Source organism: Marmota flaviventris, chromosome 12 (genome assembly GCF_047511675.1).
Source record: "Marmota flaviventris isolate mMarFla1 chromosome 12, mMarFla1.hap1, whole genome shotgun sequence".
Lineage (NCBI taxonomy): Eukaryota > Metazoa > Chordata > Mammalia > Rodentia > Sciuridae > Marmota > Marmota flaviventris.
This window is the reverse complement of record NC_092509.1, coordinates 66965159-66987592: the sequence shown is the minus strand read 5'-3', so window position 1 is coordinate 66987592 and position 22434 is coordinate 66965159. Positions and strand designations below refer to the sequence as shown.

Sequence of the window (22434 nt, the reverse complement as noted above, 5' to 3'; positions counted from 1 at the left end):
AAGCTGGCTCATCCTGGTTAAATACTCAGGAGTTTTGTGAGTTAGTCATTAAACCCAGCCATTATTAAAAGTTAAATTGTATAAACTTAATTGTGTTAAAACAAAAGTAACTTGCAAAATTTCTTTTTCATTATTTCATTACAGTTTACTACTATCTATCCACTCGAGGTTATTTACACCTTTAGGATCTGGATGATAGAAATATTACAAAATGATTTATCACTACCCATCTCTTCCTAATTCTGTGTTCAGTGCTGCCATGTCAGTGACATGAAATCAACCATAGTGAGGGTATTTACACCATGGAAATTGGCAAGTGCTTCAAAAGCCAGAATATTTTCCACTCAACAAGACCAGTTGCTAAGTAGTCACACCTAACCTCTGCTCTTCCACTGAAAGTGTAATTCATGTGTATGTGTGGGAGGGGTTAATATGTTGCTAGACTTCTATAACCCCTTTCTTGGTTGTGTATGTGATCACATTTATATAGAACCACACATACTATTTTTAAATTAATTTTCTCGTTTATATTCTCTGATCCACCTTTTCTTTCTACCAGTGTGCATAATGAGTTAAAAATAGCATAAATGGCACTCAAAAACCAAGTCATGTCTAATATTTTTCTGTAGCTCCAGTAGTGGATTAAAGGAAACTTTCTTCTTGGGTGCTGGTCTAGCTTTAAGTCATTTCTCCAAAGTGAAAGAAAAACTGGAAGGAACTCTTCAATTTGTTCAGTTCATTCTTCAAGTATAAGAATAAAATATCTGGCAAAAATTAAGCTTCATGAAAAAACAAAAAGAGAATTGGTTATAACCTACAACCTTCACCTAGCTTCTCTTTGGCTTTTGGGCCATCACCCTCAAAAAGTGAAATAATTAGCAAAATTGGTTTATGTATATATTGTGAAGGAGATTATAAAATTATAGAGTAGACATTATTAAGAACTATTGCAAGGACACGTTGGCCCAAACCTGTAATCTCAGCTACTCAGGAGGTTGAGGCAGGAGGATCACAAATTTGAGACCAGCCTCAGCAACTTAGTGAGATCCTGTCTAAAAATAATTTTTTTAAAAAAAAAAAGAGTTGAGGATATAGCTCAGTAGGAGACACCCTTAGGTTCTATCTCCAGTATAAAACAACAAAGAATTGTTTTAATGGTATGGGTGACAAAAAAAAAAAAAAAAAAAAAAAAAATCTGATTGCTACCAACAACAAACACAGGAAGTTTTAAGTGCTCTCACTCACTCATTAAACACTATCTTAGGGAGTCTAAGACACTGTGCCCAGTGGTGGGGACACTGAAGACTAGAAGAAGAGATTTCAAAAGGGAAAGAAGAAAACTCTGTTTGTGGCCTGTTGAATCTAAACTAGTCACAAGAAGTCCAGAGGGAGAGGTCCATGATGTAGTCCGAATTTCAAAATAGAGGACTTAGGTCGAAGATGCCCATTGAGGGTCACCCTTCCTTTGGAACTGAAGCCTTGCAATACATGAACCCAGTTGAAGAGGGAAGAGGAGAGGAGAGAAGGGGAGGGGGAAAAGGGGGAAAGAGGGGATAGGAAGGGAGGGTAAATTTAGAACTGAGATTTGAAGCACTTGGTTAATGGAAGACCTACCAAAAAAAGTTGATCAAAAGGAATATTCAAAGAAGCAGGATGGAAACCAGGAGAGGCTTGTCATGAAACCTCAAGGAAACCACTGTTTTAAAAAAGGACTGAAGGTTCAATTGCATTGAATGATGTTGAGAAGTCAATAAAGGTGACCACTGGAGAACCATGTTTGCTGGATTCATCAGCGGGGGGTGGGGGGTCAAGGGCAAACTTAGAGTGATGAGGAAGTTAACCAGTAAGTGGGAAGAGAGGATGGGCAGCGCATGTGTAGACCCTTCTGGTTCCTGTGAACAGGAGAGTGGGCAGCAGCTGTGGGGGAGGCGGGGCTTGCTGGCTAGCTTTAGCATTAAAGACAGAGGAACAGCTTTGAGTCTAAGTGGGATACACTGAAGGCTAAGGACAGAGAGGGGTGGTCCCTAGCGAAGGGGACAGCACTCACCCACAGGAGGCAGGTATATTTCAGGAGGAACAAGAACTCTCCCTTCCTTATTGCTAGCAGGAATGGTACAGATAGGTTTGTCTGTCTGGGATGGAAAGGGAAGCATATTGCTGACTCATGATTTCTCTTTTCCTTGTGACTCACAAGGCAAGGAGTTTGCAGAGGAGAAACTGAGAGGAGGATGCCTGGTTGTGGGTGTGTGGAAGGAAAGGAGGAGCCTGGTTGTGAGTGTGTGGGAAGCAGGGGAGGCTGGAAATCTTTAGAGAGTAGGAAGTTAATTCATGAGGGAATCATGAGGGTGCATTTACTAAATGTGAAAAACGGGCTAAGTTTTTAAAGATCTGTTTCAAGTTCAGAGCCACCTCATTGTGTGAGTTCAGCAACCTCAGTTCAGATTACAGTCAATGTGAATGGCCCCCTAGAATCATAAGATATAATCATTATCCTGCCTCAGTTTTCTCGTCTGTAAAGTGGGATACTAATAGTACACACTTCCTGGGTTTGTTGTAAGGATTATTTGTAAAATACTTAAGCAGTGCCAGGAATAAGCAAGTCCTCTCTAGGCATGACCTATAACCAATACTAACACCTGCCTATGTGGTGCTCAGACATATGGAGGTCCATGTATGAGGCATTGGACTTCAGTGAATGCACAGTTCTTGCTTTTATAAATGATGTATTCAATGCTAAATAGGGTATTTTATGTGAGATCATAATCTAATATAATCTTTCTGGAAAGTAAATTACAATAGGTATCTAAAACCTTAAAATATTTGGAGCAATACATTTCATTGATTGAAATTTGAGAAGACAATGACACAATCAAACAAAAATTTTCGTCATCACATTAAATAGGGAAATACTGAAAACAATTAAAATGCCAAGTCAATTCATGTATGGAATACTACACAGCCATTAAACTTGGTGGCTGAAGAATTGTTTAAAATATGGAAAATGCAAATGAAAAGTATAAGTATAAAGTGAAGTATGAAAAGCAGGGTATTTAATTTTTATTTAGAGTATCATCTCAGGCATGTAATAAAATTATATAGAGAACAGAAATTAAAAGAATTGAGCATGCAAAACTGTTAACAGCACTTGCCTCTGCGGTGGGATTATGGGCAAAACTGACTTTGTGCCCATGGGAGCTAGGTGGGTACCCAGACCCTTCTAAAGAGGAGAGTCTAGAGCTTGGTCTGATGCTCTGCTGTCACTCTCCTGGAACTCTTAATGACTTTTGCACAAGGAACCCCCTATTTTCATTTTTCACTAGGCCCCACAAATTATGTAGCTGGTTCTGATAAGTACTTCTTTTTTTTCTTAATACTTTTTGTATTTGCCATTTTAAAGCAATGGATGTATAGACCTTATAAAATCTGAAAAGAAGTTATTTTATAAAAAATTAATTAGTTGATTAAAAATTAATTAGTTTACTGCCCATCTCTGCACTAAATTGCCCTTTTGCTTTTCCTGGTAGTGCCGTATCTGGGTGCTTTCTGGAAATGCGAGGGATGATGTCATATGATTTGAAAAGCAAAGGAGAGGCAAACTACTTTCAACAATGGGCTACAGCGTTTGTCCATTTACTTTCTTCCCTTTCATGGCCTAACTTCCTTTACATTGGGTTTCACTACAGGAAAGATCTTCCTACATGTGCCCTTTGCCTCCAAGACTGTTAAACCATTGGGCATTGTTTCTTCAATAGTCATCTTCATTGACGTCTCAATGACCTTCCACATAATAAACACTCAATCCTGTTCAAAAGTGGTTTCCCTGAGTTCCATGGCTACCTCCCTCTCTCTCTGGTTTAGGGTAGCTGATGTTCACTCACACTCCTTCTGGGTGGTGAAGCTGATCCACTGGGAAGCCGTGCTGCCCGCCTCGTTGTGTGCCACCACTCTCAGCTTGTAGGTGGTGTAAGGCTGGAGCCCCTCCAGGCTGGCTCTCTGCCCTGGCCCACTGTACTTGACCTCTGTTTGGCTGGGAGTACAGGGTAAGGCTGACTCAGGAGGGCAGGCCACGTGGAGGTGGAGCTCATAGCTGCAATGACAGTGGATAGATCAGGAGCAGACAGGTAATGGAATTTGCTTAGCTCTCTCTTTAAAACTGGTTATATTTTGTGGAAAGACATTTTTTTTTTGTTTTCATTGAACTATAATCTCTTTAAAATTTCTATTTACAGCAAACTGCTCTGAGAAATACTTTATTAATACTGTTGGGAATGAGCAGTGGAGGTCGCCAGAGAAATAACAGAAGTTACCATCTTTGCACAAGTTGCCCTCCACCCAGTCACTACTCATTTTTGTTGATTATTTGTCTATTTTAAAAGTAGAATGATAACTTATTCTCCTCTGTTTAGAATAAAGAAAATCTTTTTTTCCCATTCTAGATTATTTTGAAGTAACTTCATTATAACATTTGAAATTAGATCAGGGCAATTCTAATCTAACCATACAGTTTCCTTATGCTTCAGCTAAGGCTTATGCAATGTTTGATTCCAGGGAACCACAAGGAGGAGCATATTCTTCTTCTCCTTTTTTTTTTTAAAGTATATTCTTTTATTTATTTACTTGGAGCTGGAGATTGAACCTAGTGCCTTGGGCATGCTAAGTATGTGCCCTGCATTTCCAGCCCCAGAGGAGTATATTCTTTTCATGAATGTAAACACAGTGTATTGTCTTTCTTAAGTAAAGGTGATGTTATTGTTCATCTTTCCATTATTAGTTGATATTATGTCTTAAGCACTTTGCAGGAAACATTATTATTCAAACAAATCTGTTGGGCTCTAGGTACATCTGTCCCTTCTTGGGTAGTTCTAGGTAGCCATATGCCTGTGTGCCTGTCTCTCTGGTTTAATCATCCTTCCAGGTGACTCACTACCTTTGAATGACACCATTGGGGAAGAGTGGGGGACTCCACTGGAAGGAGGCGGTCCTTGAGGCCAGCGTCTGGACCTGGGGAGAGGACACTCCTGAGGGTGGAGCAGGATGAGTCCTCAGCTCAGCCGTTGGCCCTTTGCTGCAACAGTCGAAGCAGGTGCAGGCCTCTACCCCAATGGAGTATGTGGTGAAGGGCTGCAGGTCACGAAGAGTCTGCTGGGTGGCCAGGCCTTCAGAAAGCTAGGAGGAAAAAAGACCAGTGACAGCAGTGTCACCATCAGAGGCAGTTGATAAATGTTGATTGCTATCCCAACTCCTATGAATGGAGCCCCATGCTAGGTATGCTTGCAGATGCAACGTAAGTGCTCAGCATAGACTTCACCCCAAGGAATTACCTTGGAGAGGCACAATGTGTTTAACAATATAACAAATAAAAGGATGGAAATTACAAGGCATACAATTATCCATTATCTATTTTCTTAGGCAGAGAATACATAAAAAGTTGATCAATGACCTTATGACCTTATGACCTTCAGAATGATGTTTTTCAAAAAATACAATCTGCATTTAATCCATATTTTTAGTCACCAACTTACATATTCTGCCATGATAACTTGCATGTAATTTCCAGGTCAATAATACCCTCAGGCCAGGGATGATGGTACCCACCTGTGATCCCAGCGGCTTACGAGGTTAAGGCAGGAGAATTGCAAGTTCAAAACTATCCTCAGCAATTTAGTGAGGCCCTGAGCCACTTAGTGAGATCCCATCTCAAAATAAAAATAAATAAACAAAAAGGACTAGGGATGTGACTCAGTGGCCCCTGGATTCAATCTCTAGTACCAAAAAAAAAAAAAAATCCTTAGATCTATGTTAGCATCAGGTGCAGATATTTCTGAGCTTGAATGTTCATTTATTTCTGATACTGATGAGTTTTACAAAATACCATAGTCTTCTGTATTTCATCTTTATAAGATTATAAACTTTTCAGTTTATTTGGAGCAAACTTTTGACCTCAGTGTGGTTTAATTAAGTACTCTTTGGGAAAGAAGAGTTTTGAAATTAGAAATTAATTTTCACATTGATATAAGTAACATAATTAAGATGAGCTATATTATTTCAAAAATTGCATACCATGCACTCCAAACATAAATTGTTTTAGTTTATTAATATTATCATTTTATAAGCATGGATAATCAAGGGTTGATTGTATTTACATCATCTATATTTATTGAATACGAAGCCCTGTAGAAAATATGCTAATATTACTTTAACATTCAATATGAACCTTCATTGTATGTGAGTTCTCTTTTGAAATTGTGTTTCAATACCTGGCACTCAGGCCTCAGAGGATTTCTCCACGCTTGCCCAAATTGTTCCCTCAATTGGTCTAAATAATTTATAATGTAATACTAGGATATGCACAATCTGTATATGAAGTTTGTGTGAACAAAGTAGGGTACTCTCCACTTATTCATGAGAAACAGGAGAAGGGCACAGGCCATACCAAAGAGATAAGAGACATGCCCCACTGGCCCTTGGTCTCTTGGTTTCAATAATGCAGCAATTGGCCTAGTTGATTCTTAGTATCCCTTCCAGCAAGCAGCTTGGCTAATACACAATGTGAAAGACAATTTCTTTAAACATTCCCTCCTGCCTCCCATGTGCCCCAGCCCAAAGTGTTAACAACAACAACAACAACAAAAAAACAATGGCACCAGAGCTGCGCTGAGTGGGTCTGCTCTCTCTTCCAAAGGCCTAGAACTTTCTCGAAATCACCAAAACAAAGACCAAACTTTTGTTGTGCTATTAGAGATTGGTGTGTGTCAAAATGGGGAGCTCAAAGATATTTTTGCTCTATCTTGTCTTTGTTGCATTAATATTTATGCCCCCAACCTATTACCATTTATTGGTCTCTTAATATGAGCTCTCCCTTCGTTGAGTGCTTGACCTATGCTTTTCTAATTAAAGTAAATTGATTTAATTTGTTTATCTCCAACATCTTAGGTTTCTTATATTTGCAGTCTTTAATACCATGGTGGGTGTATCTCTCCCTGACAGTTTTTATATTTTCTATGTGTTTTCTAAAGGCTCACTTTTTCTTTTCGAAAGGATCTTTGTGCTCTTATGTTCACTGGAGGACAGAGGGGAACAGAAGGGTAAGAAAGAAGAATGGATAAGAAAAAGCAAAGGCATCAGGAGCAATGCTTTTTAACATAAATCAGTCCTGGGTTTTATCCCAGAGAACGCTGCTGCTCACCACGGTGTGGGCCCCACTGGTGTTGGAGAATAGCCTGTAGAGACTGACGTTCCCGTTGGGCTTCCCAGGGACACTGATGTTGACCACTGCTTGGGTAGAAGAGACCGCATGGAACGTGGGGGCTCTGAGACCTTCTGGGGGGGCAGGACCAGTTCTACACCTTGTCCAGCTACTGGGGGCTTTTCCTGCTGAATTCACTGCCCAGACCTACAAGAGAAATCAACAAGACCAGAGAAGAGCAAGTTACCCTCAGGCTGGGGGGAGGGGGGAAATAAAAAAAAGCAACTGAAGACAACAGAATCAGATAAAATTTGATTTTGTAACTTCTCCATCACAAAGGACTATGAGAACACATAGTGGGCCACTAAGGATGTCAGAATGCAGTAGGTGGGTGTTATCCTAATGAAAAGCAGCTCCTCTCTGTGAGGGAAGCAGAGAGAGTTTGTCAGCTTCTGCAAACTGGACGAATCTGCAGACTACATAAAACTCAGCAATTCTTAAAACACTGTCCCCAACAAATCTGCATGAAAATTAAATTTTCTTTCATCAAGGAGGAAATAAACATATGGAAAGATGTATAATCTTATTTATCAAGAACCATTTGTATAATTAAACACGAGTATCCTAAAAGGTTGCCTTAGGTCGTCATTTGCATGAGTAAGTAATTTGTAGAATGTCAGGTACAATAGACAGAGTAGATGGATGTGTGAGTGTATAGGGTTAAATTAAGCCCAATAATAGCCAACTACACAGTGATCAATCAGAATGATAGATCTAAATGGCAATACAAGAAGACTGTCTGTGTGTTTAGGAGTAGAAGTATTCCTTAGTAAGCTTTCATGTGCAAGTCTTACTTCAGGAATCTTTTTTTCCCCCCTCATTGGATGTTTCTGCTTGTTCCCTCCCCCACCTCTCTTTTTAATAAAAAATTTACCCTGAGCATTTAGAGACAAGTCCATAAAATGTGTTTGATTTCAGAGTGCACACATCCCAGGTATGCGGTCTTAAAAAAAGCATGCAGAATGTTCAAAATGTAAGATATTTAGGAAAAAAAAACACTGTTGGCGAGTACTTTGAAGTCAGAGTTTAGCTTTGTTTTGGTTTACATCAATAATATCTTCAAGAGAAGAAACATCAGACTGATTTTTAGTAGTTAGACCAACTCCTATCAGTGTTTCCATGCCTCTTTTGGAGGATTTCTTTGTACAAGCCAATTTCTGAGGTTGAATTGCTGTCAAATGCAAATCTCCAGCCCCTTGCTGATAGGAGTGCCAGCAGCCCCATTTTTAAAAGAGACAACTAACCTACTTACATAGTCAACCCTGCTCTTTTAAGAGCTTGGGTACCTCTCATTTGCATAATAATCACTTACATTTGTATAAACTCCACATTTTACAAGTACTTTCACATCTGTTAGTTTACTTAGTCCTCACAAGGGCAAACTTATAAGGTGAGTAGAGAAAGTATGAACAGCCCCCTTATGCAGGTGGGAAAACCGAGTTTCAGAAAATCCCACCATCTTGCTCAGTGTGACAGAAGTTGTAAGAGCTGAAGCTAGAAGCCAGAGCTCTTTCCAATAAACTGCTTTTGATTCTGTATGTCATCTATATGCATAAATAAAACACTCAGGATCACAAAATTAAATGACTTGTCCATAGATGAATACCTGCAATTCTGGATTAGGTAAGGTCTCTTAGCTTCCAAGGATGGATAGACATGGTAAATTGTCTTAGGTGCAGGGTGCTGGGGGGTGGGGGGTTTACTCTGATGGGCATAGGAAAGAAAGGAGCAGGAAGCTGTTAGCAATGGAAGAGCTGGGCTTCCAGAAAACTAGAGGTCAGACTACACCCGCAGCTGCTCTTGTCCACTCTGAAATAGCCACAGTCTTAAAAATAGAGGGGAGGGTAAAGAAAAGATCATATTTGGGACTGATGAGGAAGGGTCCCTGGCTTCTCAATCTGCTCCATAAATATTTTTCCAGGAGGTGGGATGGAGACACAATTTAGAAAAAGGATACAAAATAAAGTACCAATGTGGACGTCAAATTTTTTTGCTGAGATCAGAGCTTTGGTGACTTAAAGGCATGTAAAATTTTATTCAGGGTCACAATAGAGAAGAAAATGAGGAGAAAAGGCCAACTAGGTATAATGAAAGAACAATCCAGCAAGTTGCCAATTAATTACTGAGCACCAATAGGAGACAGCTGTAGTGTAGGCATGGTGTGTTGAAAGAAAATGAAATGAAATAAGTTTAAGTCATAGAAAGGGCTCAGCACAGTTCTAATCCAGGGTATGAACAATTACTTTTCTTCCATTTCTGATGTAGATATAGAATCATAAATATTATTAAGCCTTTTGAATGCAGATGTTGGAGATAATAGTAAATCTCATGCCCACCTGCATCACACAGGCTTTTATCAGATGGAGTCCTATTTTAAAAATGTAATTTAATCCATCATATTTAAAACTCTTGGCCCTCAGTATTAGAGGGTTCTTTTTTTCTTTCTTTTCTGTATTTCTTTAGGAATATTCTTCTCTAAAAACAGGCAATACAAAATTCCCTATTACTAACTGGGAGTGCATGTAGGATCTAGTCTTTTGTCTTTGACAGGAGACCTTCATAACACATTGCTCTTTTTCCTAGACTTTCTTTTTAGTATTCAATCAATTTGAGATCAAAATAGCATTCATATAAATCAACATGCTTATGCAAAGCAGGATCAGCCTATTTACATGAGCTACTGTGAAAATGAAAACAGTTACAATGAAGAGAGGCTGACTGAGATAATGAAGGGTTGTGGATTTCACAAAACTTGTATCAAGGCAGTGTCTCTGTGATAAAAAACACCAAAAAAGAGGAAAAGAGAACCTGTCAATGAAATGCTTTATTCTGTCTTTGTCGTTTTCTCTGTTATGGTAAAAATTTTGACAATACCAGAATTTACTATGGAATTTTGTCTATCCAGCTAAACAGAAGGTAGAGAAGCTGAAATGTAGTTCAGAAAAACAAACAAACAAAACCTAAAAGAATATGCCTATGATTTTCACTGAGAAGTAATGTGCCAAGGTTTGGAGACATCTTTATGGGGTAGAAAGAGAAGCGGCCGAGATCTTGTATGGGAAATTTTGAGTACTACATCCTGATCTTTTATTTTTGTTTTGTTTTGCTTTTTTTTTTGTGTTACAGGAGATAGAACCCAGCACTCATGCATGCTAGACAGGGGCTCTACCACTGGGCTACATCCCCAAGGACCTGACCTTTTAGTCTTAACAAACCAATATAAAAATCAGAAATGGAATGTCTCATGAACAGACAAGAGTGGGCTACTTTATGTATCTCTACCTGTCTTCTTTGTCTGTTGGGGCTCAAACCACCGTCCACTGATCTATGGTGCCCTAGTGAGCTGAGTACTTTGAACTAAAGGACATTGGAAGGCTTCAAAGCAAGGTCTTTGTGACCTTCTCCCATCCTCCATTCTCCCACCACTGATTCTCCCCTGAACTGAAATATAGAAGCCAGAATTTCTTTCTCCCAAGAGGGTTATAGACACTAGAACTCTCCCCACCAATAACCCCCCAACACACACACACCAACTGTAAAACCTAGAAAGGTCACTCTCTTGCTCTTTCTCCTTTGAAGATTCTTATTCCAGTGGATCTTTTCCTATTCTTGGGAAAAAAGAAAGCTACACAAAGTGGTCAAGAAGAATCTGAAGGACAGGTCTTGCCGGGTTTCTCTATGAAGTCTATTAGCATTAGATGATACATTTTTTATTTGCTTGTTGTTTATTCCAGTATTAGGGATGGACCCCAGGGCCTCACGCGTGCCAGCAAGCACTCTACCACTGAGCCTGAGCCACATCCCCATTCCCTAGATGATACCCTTTTGTCTTATTACATTTCCAAAAGGCTGTCCATTCTTCACCGAAACTCAGCATAAACGGTTTTTCTTTGATCTTTGAGTCTTCATTCCCAAAGGCTCCTGTATCACATAAAACTTTGATTAAATATATTTGTTATGCTTTTCTCTTGCAAACCTGTCTTTTGCTACAGGAGTGTGGGCTGTGACCCTTTTGATGGGTGAGGAAAGGGGTCACACCTCTTATTCCTATCTATCTACCCATCTGTCCATTTGTCATGTATCTACCTACATATCTTTTATCTGACAATCAGTCCATCCAGTTTGTTTCCTGAGATTCCCTCAAATAATCCTTGGGTCCATAAACGTAATGCATGAACTACTCATAGGGAGGGTCATAACTGAGAAAGGAGAAGTGGTAAGGCTTATGGATTCTAGGGCCAAGAGGACAAAAAGTAAGGCACTCTTCATCTTTGATTAGTTCACAGTATCTTTACACTTGAGGCATGCACACTGAACATTCTTTCATAATCAACAAATTGAAGATGATAAAGGTTTCCACCAAAAGACCAATTATTCAGTTTTGGTGACCATTTTACATGTGTACATGTAACTGCATACAGCTATGACCACAAGAGCCAGGAACTTCTCAGCAAAAAGCTGTTAGAGAGCAAGTTAAGACTGACCAAATTAGAGGTTTTTTTTTTTTCCCTTTAAGGTTACTGTTATAAATTTAAAAAGATTTATCATGTAAGATGTCATAGAAAATACAGATTTGCTACTTTTAATAAATATAAAATAACTACAATTATTTATTCACAGATTCTATAATTTGACCAGCAACACAGTAGATTAATATCAGTTTATATTTCTGTTTGCAATGTATTTTCTAATCTAGTGAATACTACCACCATTATGCTTGTTGTTCATTAAAAACTGAAACTATTATTTACTTAACCTGCAAAGGACTAATTATTGCATTTTGCCATAAATAATTTTAATTACATGCAGTGTCATCATCTGCCACTAATTTGCCACAATTACACTACATATACTCACTTATCTTCCCTTGAAAAAGTGCATCTTAGGAATCTACTTGGAGAAGAGTCTTTGTCAAAATATGTTCCTTGGCTAGTATCACCAAGATCATTTGGATCCCTGTATCAGAATCTCTGGAGAGAGGACCTGGGAACCTACCCTCTTAATTTACTTCAACGTAATTTTTTTTTTTTTTTTTTTTTTGGTACCGGGGATTGAATTCAGGGGATTTGATCACTGAGCCACATCTCCAGCCCTATTTTGAATTTTTTATTTAGAGAAAGGGTCTCACTGAGTTGCTTAGCCCTTCGCTTTTGCTGAGGCTGGCTTTGAACTTGTGATCCTCCTGCCTCATTCTCCTGAACTGCTGGGATTGGAGGCTTGCTCCACTGTGACTGGCCTACCACGTAATTCTTGTGCCCAACATTGTCTGAGAAACACAATGAGCTGTTCTCTGGAGAACCAGGCACAGAAGTTTTCAGTTTCTACCCATGTTATGTATTGAAAAAAGTACTTTTTTGTTGACTTTGGCACTATCTTCAGTCATTTTAAAAACTGTATGAATGCATCTCTTTTAGTATGTTACTAAGGTAGTAATCATCATAAAGCTTACTACCATGGATGTCACAGTTCCAAACAGAACCAGAGTTCACTAACTTGGCAGAACTACCCCTTATCTCCTTGTTTTCACTTCTTGAAACCCTGATATTTCTGGAACTTGTGGGGTTATTCCTTGCTACCCAGATGACTATTATTTTAAATGCTCCCAATTCCTCTCAGCCCAACATTTTTTCTTTCAATTTTATTCCAGGAGGAAAGCAAGAATTTGTAAGCAGAAGTAATTTTTATGTTTTTGTTTTTATAAGTGGGAAAGAGAAGAGCCACTACTCTGCTTAGGATAGGAGGAGAGATATAGCCAAAGAGTGCCTCCATCAACAAGTTAGTCCTTCTTCAGCACATGACAGTAAAAAGGTTTTCACTTTAATATTTGCCTCAATGGCCTATATCTTTCTGAATTAACTTCCTTAGTTTGGATATTTTGCAAGTATTGTCTTGGTAAAATGTGAAATTGGTCATGTCAATTCAAAGGGGGTTCCTGATGTGTTTTTTTCTTGATCTTAAGAAAAATCCCTTATTTGAAAAAATATTTTATGATTCTTTTGAAAATGCTACATCTTAAAACCAAGGGAACATATGTTGGTGATTGTGATATTTTTCTATACCAAAAACAAACCAGCACCACAACAAAAACCACAAAACAACAACCAAAACCAACAACCCTTTACTCTGTTGACTCCTGATGTATTGATGGTGGCTATCCTTGCAATTTGAAAGTTTGCACTTTCTAGGCTGCTAATTATAAGAGCTATAATAGCTAACTTTCAGAGGATTAAGAAATGGAGGAATTGTTTAGCGCTCTGCAACTTCTGTGATGTCCTTTAACATGCTTCCTTGTGCAATAAGGACACATTTTGATTAAAATAAAGATTTTAACAATTCTGAGGACAATTTCATATCAAGTAGAACTAAAGACACAATCAGGACAACTTCATATGAAGCAGAACTAGAGACACAATCTCCCTGTTTACAAAAGCTGGAGACTGTGAATATATTTTCTTAAGAATTCACATCAGAAATAAAAATCCAGCATGAACAGCCATGCCAGTAATTAATAAGTAGAGTAAACAGGTTGCATGTTAACAGGCAAACAATTAAATTATTTGTTTCCTAGGGGCATGTAATGAGATTGTTATCACATTCCCATGAGGGAGACAAATAGATATTAAAAAGGTCTTTCCAATACCTGTATTGGCTAAGGCCAAGAGCTAATTCAATAGATTCGATCAAAATCACTGCTTCTTTCACTGCTCTTGATTTATGACTTTGGCTGTAGTTAGTCATCACTCATTGCAGTTTGCTCTCCAGTGCTCATAAATTATGCCTCATAAATAAAAAGATACAATCAAGGAAATCATATCAATTCATCTACAACCTTGGGGTATATTTTCCCATGGCATTCATGCTAATGCCTTTTTAAAGGGTAGCTTGTCGTGGGTTTTGAATATGTTTGAATAGCAATATGCCAAGTTGGGCTTTGCCAGAATTGTGGTTTGGGAGACTCGTCACTGAAAAGAAAAGGCAATAAATCTGAAATTACATGATTACAAGATTATTTTATTTCATGAGTAGCCCTGCAGGCTACAGCCATAAAGGAATAACTTGCTGAAAAGATCTATGTAGCTGTCTATTCCACTATCCACCTGTCTGATTTCCTTTTATCATCAAATGGACTTTTTTTTCCGGCATCTCTGTTTGCATGGTACTTTACCGGATATGTTACAGTCACACTTTTACAGATAGAGTCTCTGTAAAACACTTTGGATCCAGGCTCCTTTCATCTAAAACACTTTGGATCAGGCAAGATGGAACATGATTTTAATTGAATTCTGGGACCCAGGGGAGGAAGAGTACAGCAGGACATTGTCTTGCTTCCTACTGGCACTTTTGAAATTCAGAGACGTGAAACAACTAAAGAAATTACATGGTACTTCCCCTGCTGGGAATGGGTGTCTTCTTTCGTGACTGCTTAGCATACTGCCATGCTCATTGGAGTTGTTCCATAAATACGAATATGGCTCTTTTCTAAAATGTGAGGAAGGAAAATATGAGTGGGAAATACTGAAATTGACCTTGATTCATTTTTAATAATAATGAAAATGTGAAATGTATTACATGTTACTCTTTATTGCTTACATATGCTTTCCCTGAAAGAAAACAGGAACTCCGTCCCATTCACCTCTCCTAGGGGAAGTTAATTGGTTTATGCTTTTGTTTGTATATTGTGTGTTTGAATCTATTTCATCCTCCTAACAACTCTATGGGGTTACCCTCACTTTACAAATGATGAAACTGAGGTGCAGAGAAGTTTATCCAACTTGGAAAGTAGTAGGGCCAGCCTTCCCCTATAAATATGAGATATAAAGGCCCAAACTTTCTACCACTTTCTCTGTGAAGCCACTGAGGAAGGCCTGGCATGGCTTCCAATGTGTGGATTGCTGCCTGGGCCTGTTGCTGAACTCTGTAGGGACTGCTTCTGTGGAGGACAGCCCCAAAGTGAGATGGTGGAAACCTCCATGAACCCGGTGGCATCCGTTCCTGCCATTTGTCTTGCTTTAAACAATATTGAGTATTATACAGAGGCAAGTGCTACTCACATTCTTCCCACACTGTTCAAAACATGTCGAGATGTATCAAAATTCCATTATGCTTCCTAAAATGATAATTAGACCCTAACTGATGTAGCTTATACTTTCTCCACAAAAAGTTGTGAGAGTAAGCTAAGAGAACAATCACCAAGTAGGATTAACATCTCCAGGAATGAGAGTACAGTTAACTAGGTAAGACTACTTATCCTCCAGGAATTCAACAGGGTGAGCCATTTCTATGTGCCAGACACTGGTCTATGAACTGGGCAGTGATCAAGGCTGGAATGAGCACATGGGTGGCCAGAGGCAGTCATGAAGAAGCAGGTAATGGTACCTACTAGAAAGGAGAAGATTTACTGTGGGGTGACGTATGCATGGTAGTAGAGTAGAGATGCTTGGCTTGTCTAGGAGGTTCTCTCAGGAGGTGGTGATCAAGCTGGGGTGCACCCGACAGGAGGCCACCATGTGAAGATGGAGAGAAAAAACATTCTGTGAAAAAGGAAGAGCATGTGCAAAGAATGTGGATTCTCAGCCCAGGGCTGGTATGGCTGGCCTTAGTGAGAAAGAATCAGAGGGCAGCAAGAGAAGGATAGAAGCAGAAAGATATGAAACCATGAAAGTCCTCATGGAACCAGAGAGGAGTTTGTGTTTTACATGAAGCTAAGGGAACACTCCCAGTGGGTCAATCACTATTTGATTTGTATTTGATAGGAACAGTGAGTACTGAACACTTTCTATGCATTTATGTATTAAATTTGAATTTAATATGAAACCATGTCCTAGCCTTTCAATTAAGGTTCACAGCAATAAGTCTTTTCACCCTAATTTTAAAGCTAAGGAAACTAAAGCTTAGTGAATTTTAAATCACTCGAGGAGTATCCAGAGCCAGCAAGTAAATGTACCCCTAAAATGTTGGGAAGTCGGCTTCTGAAGCTGGTAAAGAAGCTATCATTTAGCAGAACCTTCACTGACTGTCGGGCCTGAGTTCTGACTGTGCCCCCTTTTTTACTGGGTAATTTGCTAAGTGATTTAGATACTTGATGATTAAAAATAATAATAACTACACCTGCCTCACAGGACCATTCTAAGAGTTAGATACAATAATGTTTCTATAAATTCACGAGGAATGGGGTAGAGAATAATTACGTTTATAAATAGTTAGCCAAGATTTTGAAAGCTCCAGAGACATATAAGAAAGCAATTTGGAAGCAACTGTGACATAGAATTTAAAAACACAGGGTTTGAAACCTGAATCTTAAGGTTCAAATTTTATCCTTCTCATTCTCTGCTCTACATCCCTGGACACGTTACCTATTTTCTCACTTCCTTAGCTCTCTCACCTGGAAAATGATATTAACCACACTTACCTCAAATGGTTGTTTTGAGAGTAGTTAATTCACATAAAGTTCTTAGCATATTTTTTTTAGCATACAACAAACACGAAATAAATAATAGTGGTTATTATTATATTATTTGTGTGAAAAAAAAAACATGGAAGACTGAGTTACAGTTGGGAAGAGACAATGGGACTAGTAACAACTTAGTAACTCACTTCTGGGTCCCAATTAGTTGTTATGGATCAATGAGAGATTTGCAAACCTTATAACATTCTGTGTTCAGCCCACATGTCTCTCTTTATCTTTCTTCCAAATTCTTCACTCCAGAGCTTTAAGGGCTAGAATAAATAAAAGCCTGGATTTTCCAGAAATATTTCTCCTATACTAAAATTTATTCATTGGATAGCATTCTCTATTTTGCCTTATTACTGAAAATTTCTCAGAAAGTCCCCAAGCAAAAATTGGTGGGAAAACTGGATATCTATATGAAAAAAAAAAATTGAAACTATATCCCTATTTCTAACTGCACAAAAATTAACTCAAAATGTATCAGAGACCAAGTATAACCCCAGAAAATTTGCAAATGTTAGAACAAAAAGTATGAAAAACGTTTTGACATATGAGCATAAGCAAAGAGTTCCTGAAGAGGACTCTTAGAGTTCAGGAAATAAGAAAAAGAATCAATAAATGGGATGTCATCGAATTTAAAAAGCTTCTCAACATCAAAGAAAACAAGAGTGAAGAGACACCCAACATAAAGGAGGAAAATCTTAGCTATTCTTAACAACAGAAGATTAATACCCAAAATATATAAAGAATGCCCAAAACTCAACCTTAAAAAGGCAAATAATGTAATCAAGACATAGGCAAATGAACTGAACAGAACCTTCTCAAGAGAAGTAAGTACAAATGGTCAACTATATGAAAAATGTTCAGTATCTTTAGCCTTTGGGGAAACACAAATCAAAATGACACTGAGATTCCATCTCACTCCAGTTAAAATGGCAATCATCAAGAATAGTAATAGCAATAAATGCTGTTGAAGACAATGGGAAAAAGAAACCCTTACACACGGTTGGAGGGAATGTACAGCCATTATGGCACTCAGTATGGAGGTTCCTCAAAAAGTTCAAAATAGAACTGTCATAGAATCCAGCTGCATAGTTCCTTGGTATTTAGCCACAAGAATTAAAGTCAACATGCTTTGGAGATACATGCATACTTATGTTGACTGCAGCACAATTCACAATAGCCAAGTCATGAAATCAGCCTAGGTGTCCATCAAGAGGTGAATGGATAAAGTAAATGAAATATATATAAACAAGAATGAAGTTATGTCATTTGCATGAAAATGGGTAGAACTGAAGCTCAAAACTTTGAGCAAAGTAATTCAGAATTAGTAAACTGAGGTATGTTTTCCCTCACGTGTGGGAGGTAGAAAGGAAAACAAAATAAAACAGGAAAAGGAGACACCGTGAAAGTAGAAAGGAGACTATTAGGGTAAAGGGAGGTGATTAGGGGAGGAAAGAAAGAAGGGTGTGGGTGTTGGGGAGTGAAATTGATTAAACTGTGTTTTTGAGTATGTGTAAATATGCCACCATGAAACCTACCGCTTTGTGTAACTGATGCACCAATAACAAATGAAAACATTGGAGCAATTCAACGGGTCCTTCATTTAAAAGAATTTTATTTCTGGTTTCCATTACGAATATGCCTATAGCATCAAGGAGAGAATTGTCCAGTTTCTTAGATGCTTATAGGCATCTTAGTAATGATCAGATCCATCAACGGATAGATAAATCAATTAACGGGAAGTCTCAACTATCTCTTAAAGATCTCAATCAGAGGCATCCGATTTACTTAAATATGTTAGTGTTGTTTCCACCTATAGATTTGATTGCCTCATTTAGATCAAGACATTTATTTAGAATTTGATGGAAATATATCATTGGTTCAAGTACTTAAGTGCAATCCACCTTAAGTCTTCAGATTTACTTAGCGGTTTATCAATATCGAGAGACTGGCAAGCCAAAGCCTGTCAAGTGATCATCTAACCCTGGAAGGATTCTACCCAGAAGGCAATGTGGTGTGTGGGGTGAGAAGTGCCAGGCTGAGGTCTGGGGGATGTGCTGGCTTTTCTCCAGATCTATTTCCTGACCTTCTCTGGACTCTCTGACATTCTCTGTATCCCAGGAGGCTGACTTCCACAGACCCCCCTCACCTGCATCATTTCTCCTCTGGCCTCTTTCCAGCTGGATTTGTTCCAAGGGAGGAGAGAGTTCAGAGTCTATATGTCTCCTGCTCCCCTCTCTTTGGCACCACAGTTTGACAAGGTTGCCTTCCTTCTCAAAGCTTCTCCCCTGTCCCTTCAGACCTGGAAGGTGACAGTTAGTCCCTGGATAGTTCAACATCCCTTATTGAGTTTCTGAATTCTGCCCACACCTCCATAATTGGTCTCCTCATAAAATTCTCTTCAAATACCCTTTGGAGTGTGCCATCTGTTCCTTGTTAAGATCCTGATGGATATAGAGGAGAACATTTTGAACTTTTACACTGGTACCAATAAGAGTGCTTGAGAGATGCATTTGATCATAAGAATGGAAATTTGGAAGAATGTTCATGGTCATCGTGATCCTCCTCCTCCTCCTCCTCCCCCTCCTCCTCCTCCTCCTTCTCTTTCTCTTCCTTCTCCTCTTCCTCCTATCTCTGTTTTTCTGGGTGAGACTCGAAATATAGAGAAATAGTGCCTCCTCATTTGTCTGTGGAATGATTTTGGTTAGGTAACTCTTTCATACCCCCTCTGCTGTACCCATCAGCCTGGCCAGGTAGTTAAATAAGAGTTGTTATGAGAATTTGGTGTGGAAACAGTGCTGTCTCTGAAGAGGAAAAGGCCTGTGCTACCCTAGGTCTGTTTTGCCATCACTTAGATCTTTTAAACTTCTATATTTAGAGCTATATCTCTATGGAAACATTATTCATGGACAAGTTTCTTTGTCTTATCAAACTAAACTTTAGGTCCCTAAGGGTTTTGTTTCTTGCTTCACTCTCACTAACAACACACTCTGAACATGGTAGGTACTTACTAGTGAAAAGTTATTAAATACTCTCCTTATAGGATAAAGGAAAATAAGTAAACCATGTCTCATGCTGCTGGGAGCCATTAGCCAAGTAGGTATGACAATTTCCTTGCCAGCGTACCCCATGTTGCAGTGACATTGAATGTAGGTGACCTTGCTCAAGGACCAGGACGGATTAGGGTGTTCCCGGTTTAGGATAATTGGGTTTAGGGCGTTCCAGTTTAGGGCGTTCCAGGTTTAAGATTATTCCTGCTAGGAATAGGGCGTATCCTGCTGCCTGAGTTCCCCTTGAGTTCTCACGGGATTCAGACAGTAATTTTTGGGAGACAGAAGCCCAGTGGATGTGGATTTGGGCAGAGAACGTGGATTTCCCCAGAACGTGATTGTAGACGGCTGGTGTGAGTTCGGGAATAAAGAGTTGCTGTTTGAATCTACAAGCTGTGTGGTGGCTCGTGATTGTGTGCCCAGCCAGACTGCGGCATTTGGCGGCTCGTACGGGGAACGTCTAAAGCTTGGAGGTAAGTGAAATTGCTCGCCCCTGAGGAAGAGCGAAAGAATGGAAAATAAGTAAACCATGTCTCATGCCTTCCTGGATGTCTTTGCAGGACCTAAGCTTTAAGTGACTTTGGAGAGCCTTTGCTTTCATGGTCTCATCATGGAACCAGAACTCTTTGCGAAGAGCCTCATAGGAAAACAAGTTGGAATCACACATTATCTTCATTAGAAAATTCCAGAGGGTTTCACATTTTTTTTGTTCCAGCCAACATCCAACACAGAGAAAAGAGGATCAAATTACATTTGCAAAAGGGTGAGAACCCACCCATCTTTAGCTGAAAAACTTCTCTCAAAGCACACCAAAGTCTGCCAACAATAGCAGCTTCAGAATAGAGTCCTAAGAAACTCCACAACAGACAGAAGAAGAGCAGGGAGACCTGGAGCATGCTTTTGAATGTGCTCACACGCAAGGCCAGAGATGTCCCACAGGCAACAGAATGCCTGAGGGAAAAAAGTGAGCCACCCCCATGGCCTAGTGACACATCTGAGTTTTCTCTGCATGGAAATGTCCTAGTGGCCTTCAGTCTAAGCTGTAAGCTCGGACACCAAAGTTTTAGAACAAATGCACCGCCTGAGTCACACAATATCAATAAATCATTTAAAACCTTGATCTGTGGGAAGTGGGGGTGGAGGGAGCTCAGTTCTTGTGGGAGAAACTAACCAAACAAAAGCCTCTATGCTGGTCAGAAATACGTTAGTGAGATTAATACCTAATTAAACGCAAGTCCAAAACCAAACAGAAAACAAGCTCAATAAGTTGTCTCTAAATGGGATACAGAAAATGCTTAGGGAAGGGACAGGGTAAGGGTGGCGGCTATAGAAAACAGCACTATGAAGTGTGTAGCTGGTCAGACTACATATGGGCTTTCGGAGAAATTTTAGTCATGGCTATGTGGGCAAATTATTATTATTATTATTATTTTTCTGAGAAGAGAGATGGCAAGGACAAGGAAGGTTGATCTGCCTACTGAAGGAGTGTCACAGCTTCAGAGCCAATTGTGCTCTTGATTAGAGATTTTTACATTCTAATATTTTATTAATGATTCATTTGTACAGACAAAAGAATTCTTTAAACTCCGCTCTTTTCCATCTTGAAGAATGTATTTCCTTCTTTTAGCTGGTTGGGGGCTGGAAAAGAGGGAAGGGGCTTGGACCTACTATGCAGCAAGTATCCTGCTAAACACACAAGATATCTTAGTTCTCACAACCCACCCATTATTTGATGAGAAAAACGAGGCTGTGAAATATTAAATATCTAATATGTTGTCCCAGGTGTGTGTTCCTAACTTGGTCTTTTCATTTGGAGAACAGAGAAGCTTTCAGTATCCAAAGTGAAAGAGCATAGAGTGCATATAATTCACAGGTGTAGAGGATTTGTCAATAGCATTGGTGTGTTCCCGGTACTGAGCTAGTTCTCATTTTTCTGCTAAGAGCATTTCTCCTACACCCCATATAGCCCTGAATGCAGAAAGGGGAGTTAGGAGCAGCCTGCCCAACTGTAGGACTTTATTCTCTTGGGTCACAGAAAACCACATGTGCAATAGGGCAAGTCAGAGTTCTGCACTTGGTGGATTTATGAATATTGGGAGAAAGAAGTCCTCTGTCCACTCTAAGGAGGGAAGGTAATAATAATAATGATTATTGTTGTACTAGTTGAATAGTTTCTGTGTATAAGCTAGTGATTAGAGATTTTTAATCTCTAATCCCTCCATGGGATCCCTCCATGGGATCCTCCTGTGGTCTTCAGTCAGCTGCCTTTGGCAGGGACAGTCAGGATCCCCTTCTGTCTCCTTCACAACCCTTTCTTTCAACCTTTTGTTTATGGACATTGCTGATTTGTTAGACGACAGCAGACTGCTGTCCTGTGCAGGCTCCTGCATCACTGGGCCCAAGATCAGATGAGTGAGTCATAGGGTTGCCTCTAAGACTGACCTGTGGCTTCTTAATCACCCAGTCATGAGGCAGCAGAAGACTTCTGAGTCCCTGAGTGTGTGGGGGTGCTTATCGCAAAAATCTGTCAAAGTGAGGAAGTTTCAGGAAAACTAATTAAGTCACTGACAGCATGATTCAGTGAAAGGGGGAGCCCTGGCAGGCCCTAGCAACTCCGTGGTGAGTCATTGCCTTAAGCGAGAGTATGAATATGAATGCACAATTACTAAGAGCTACTCATTAGCCTC

General features: G+C 39.4%; 1 protein-coding gene across 1 annotated transcript in view; it reads right to left on the bottom strand.

Moving 5' to 3' along the window:
* Window positions 1-22434, bottom strand: part of Ush2a (usherin) — a 770052-nt gene that overhangs the window by 18819 nt on the left and 728799 nt on the right. Inside the window, exons 64-66 of the mRNA XM_071619727.1 lie at window positions 7187-7393; window positions 4928-5166; window positions 3879-4087 (exon numbers count right to left, since the gene is read on the bottom strand). Of these exons, the coding sequence (XP_071475828.1) occupies window positions 3879-4087; window positions 4928-5166; window positions 7187-7393 (655 nt within the window). The remainder of the gene's footprint in view (window positions 1-3878; window positions 4088-4927; window positions 5167-7186; window positions 7394-22434) is intronic.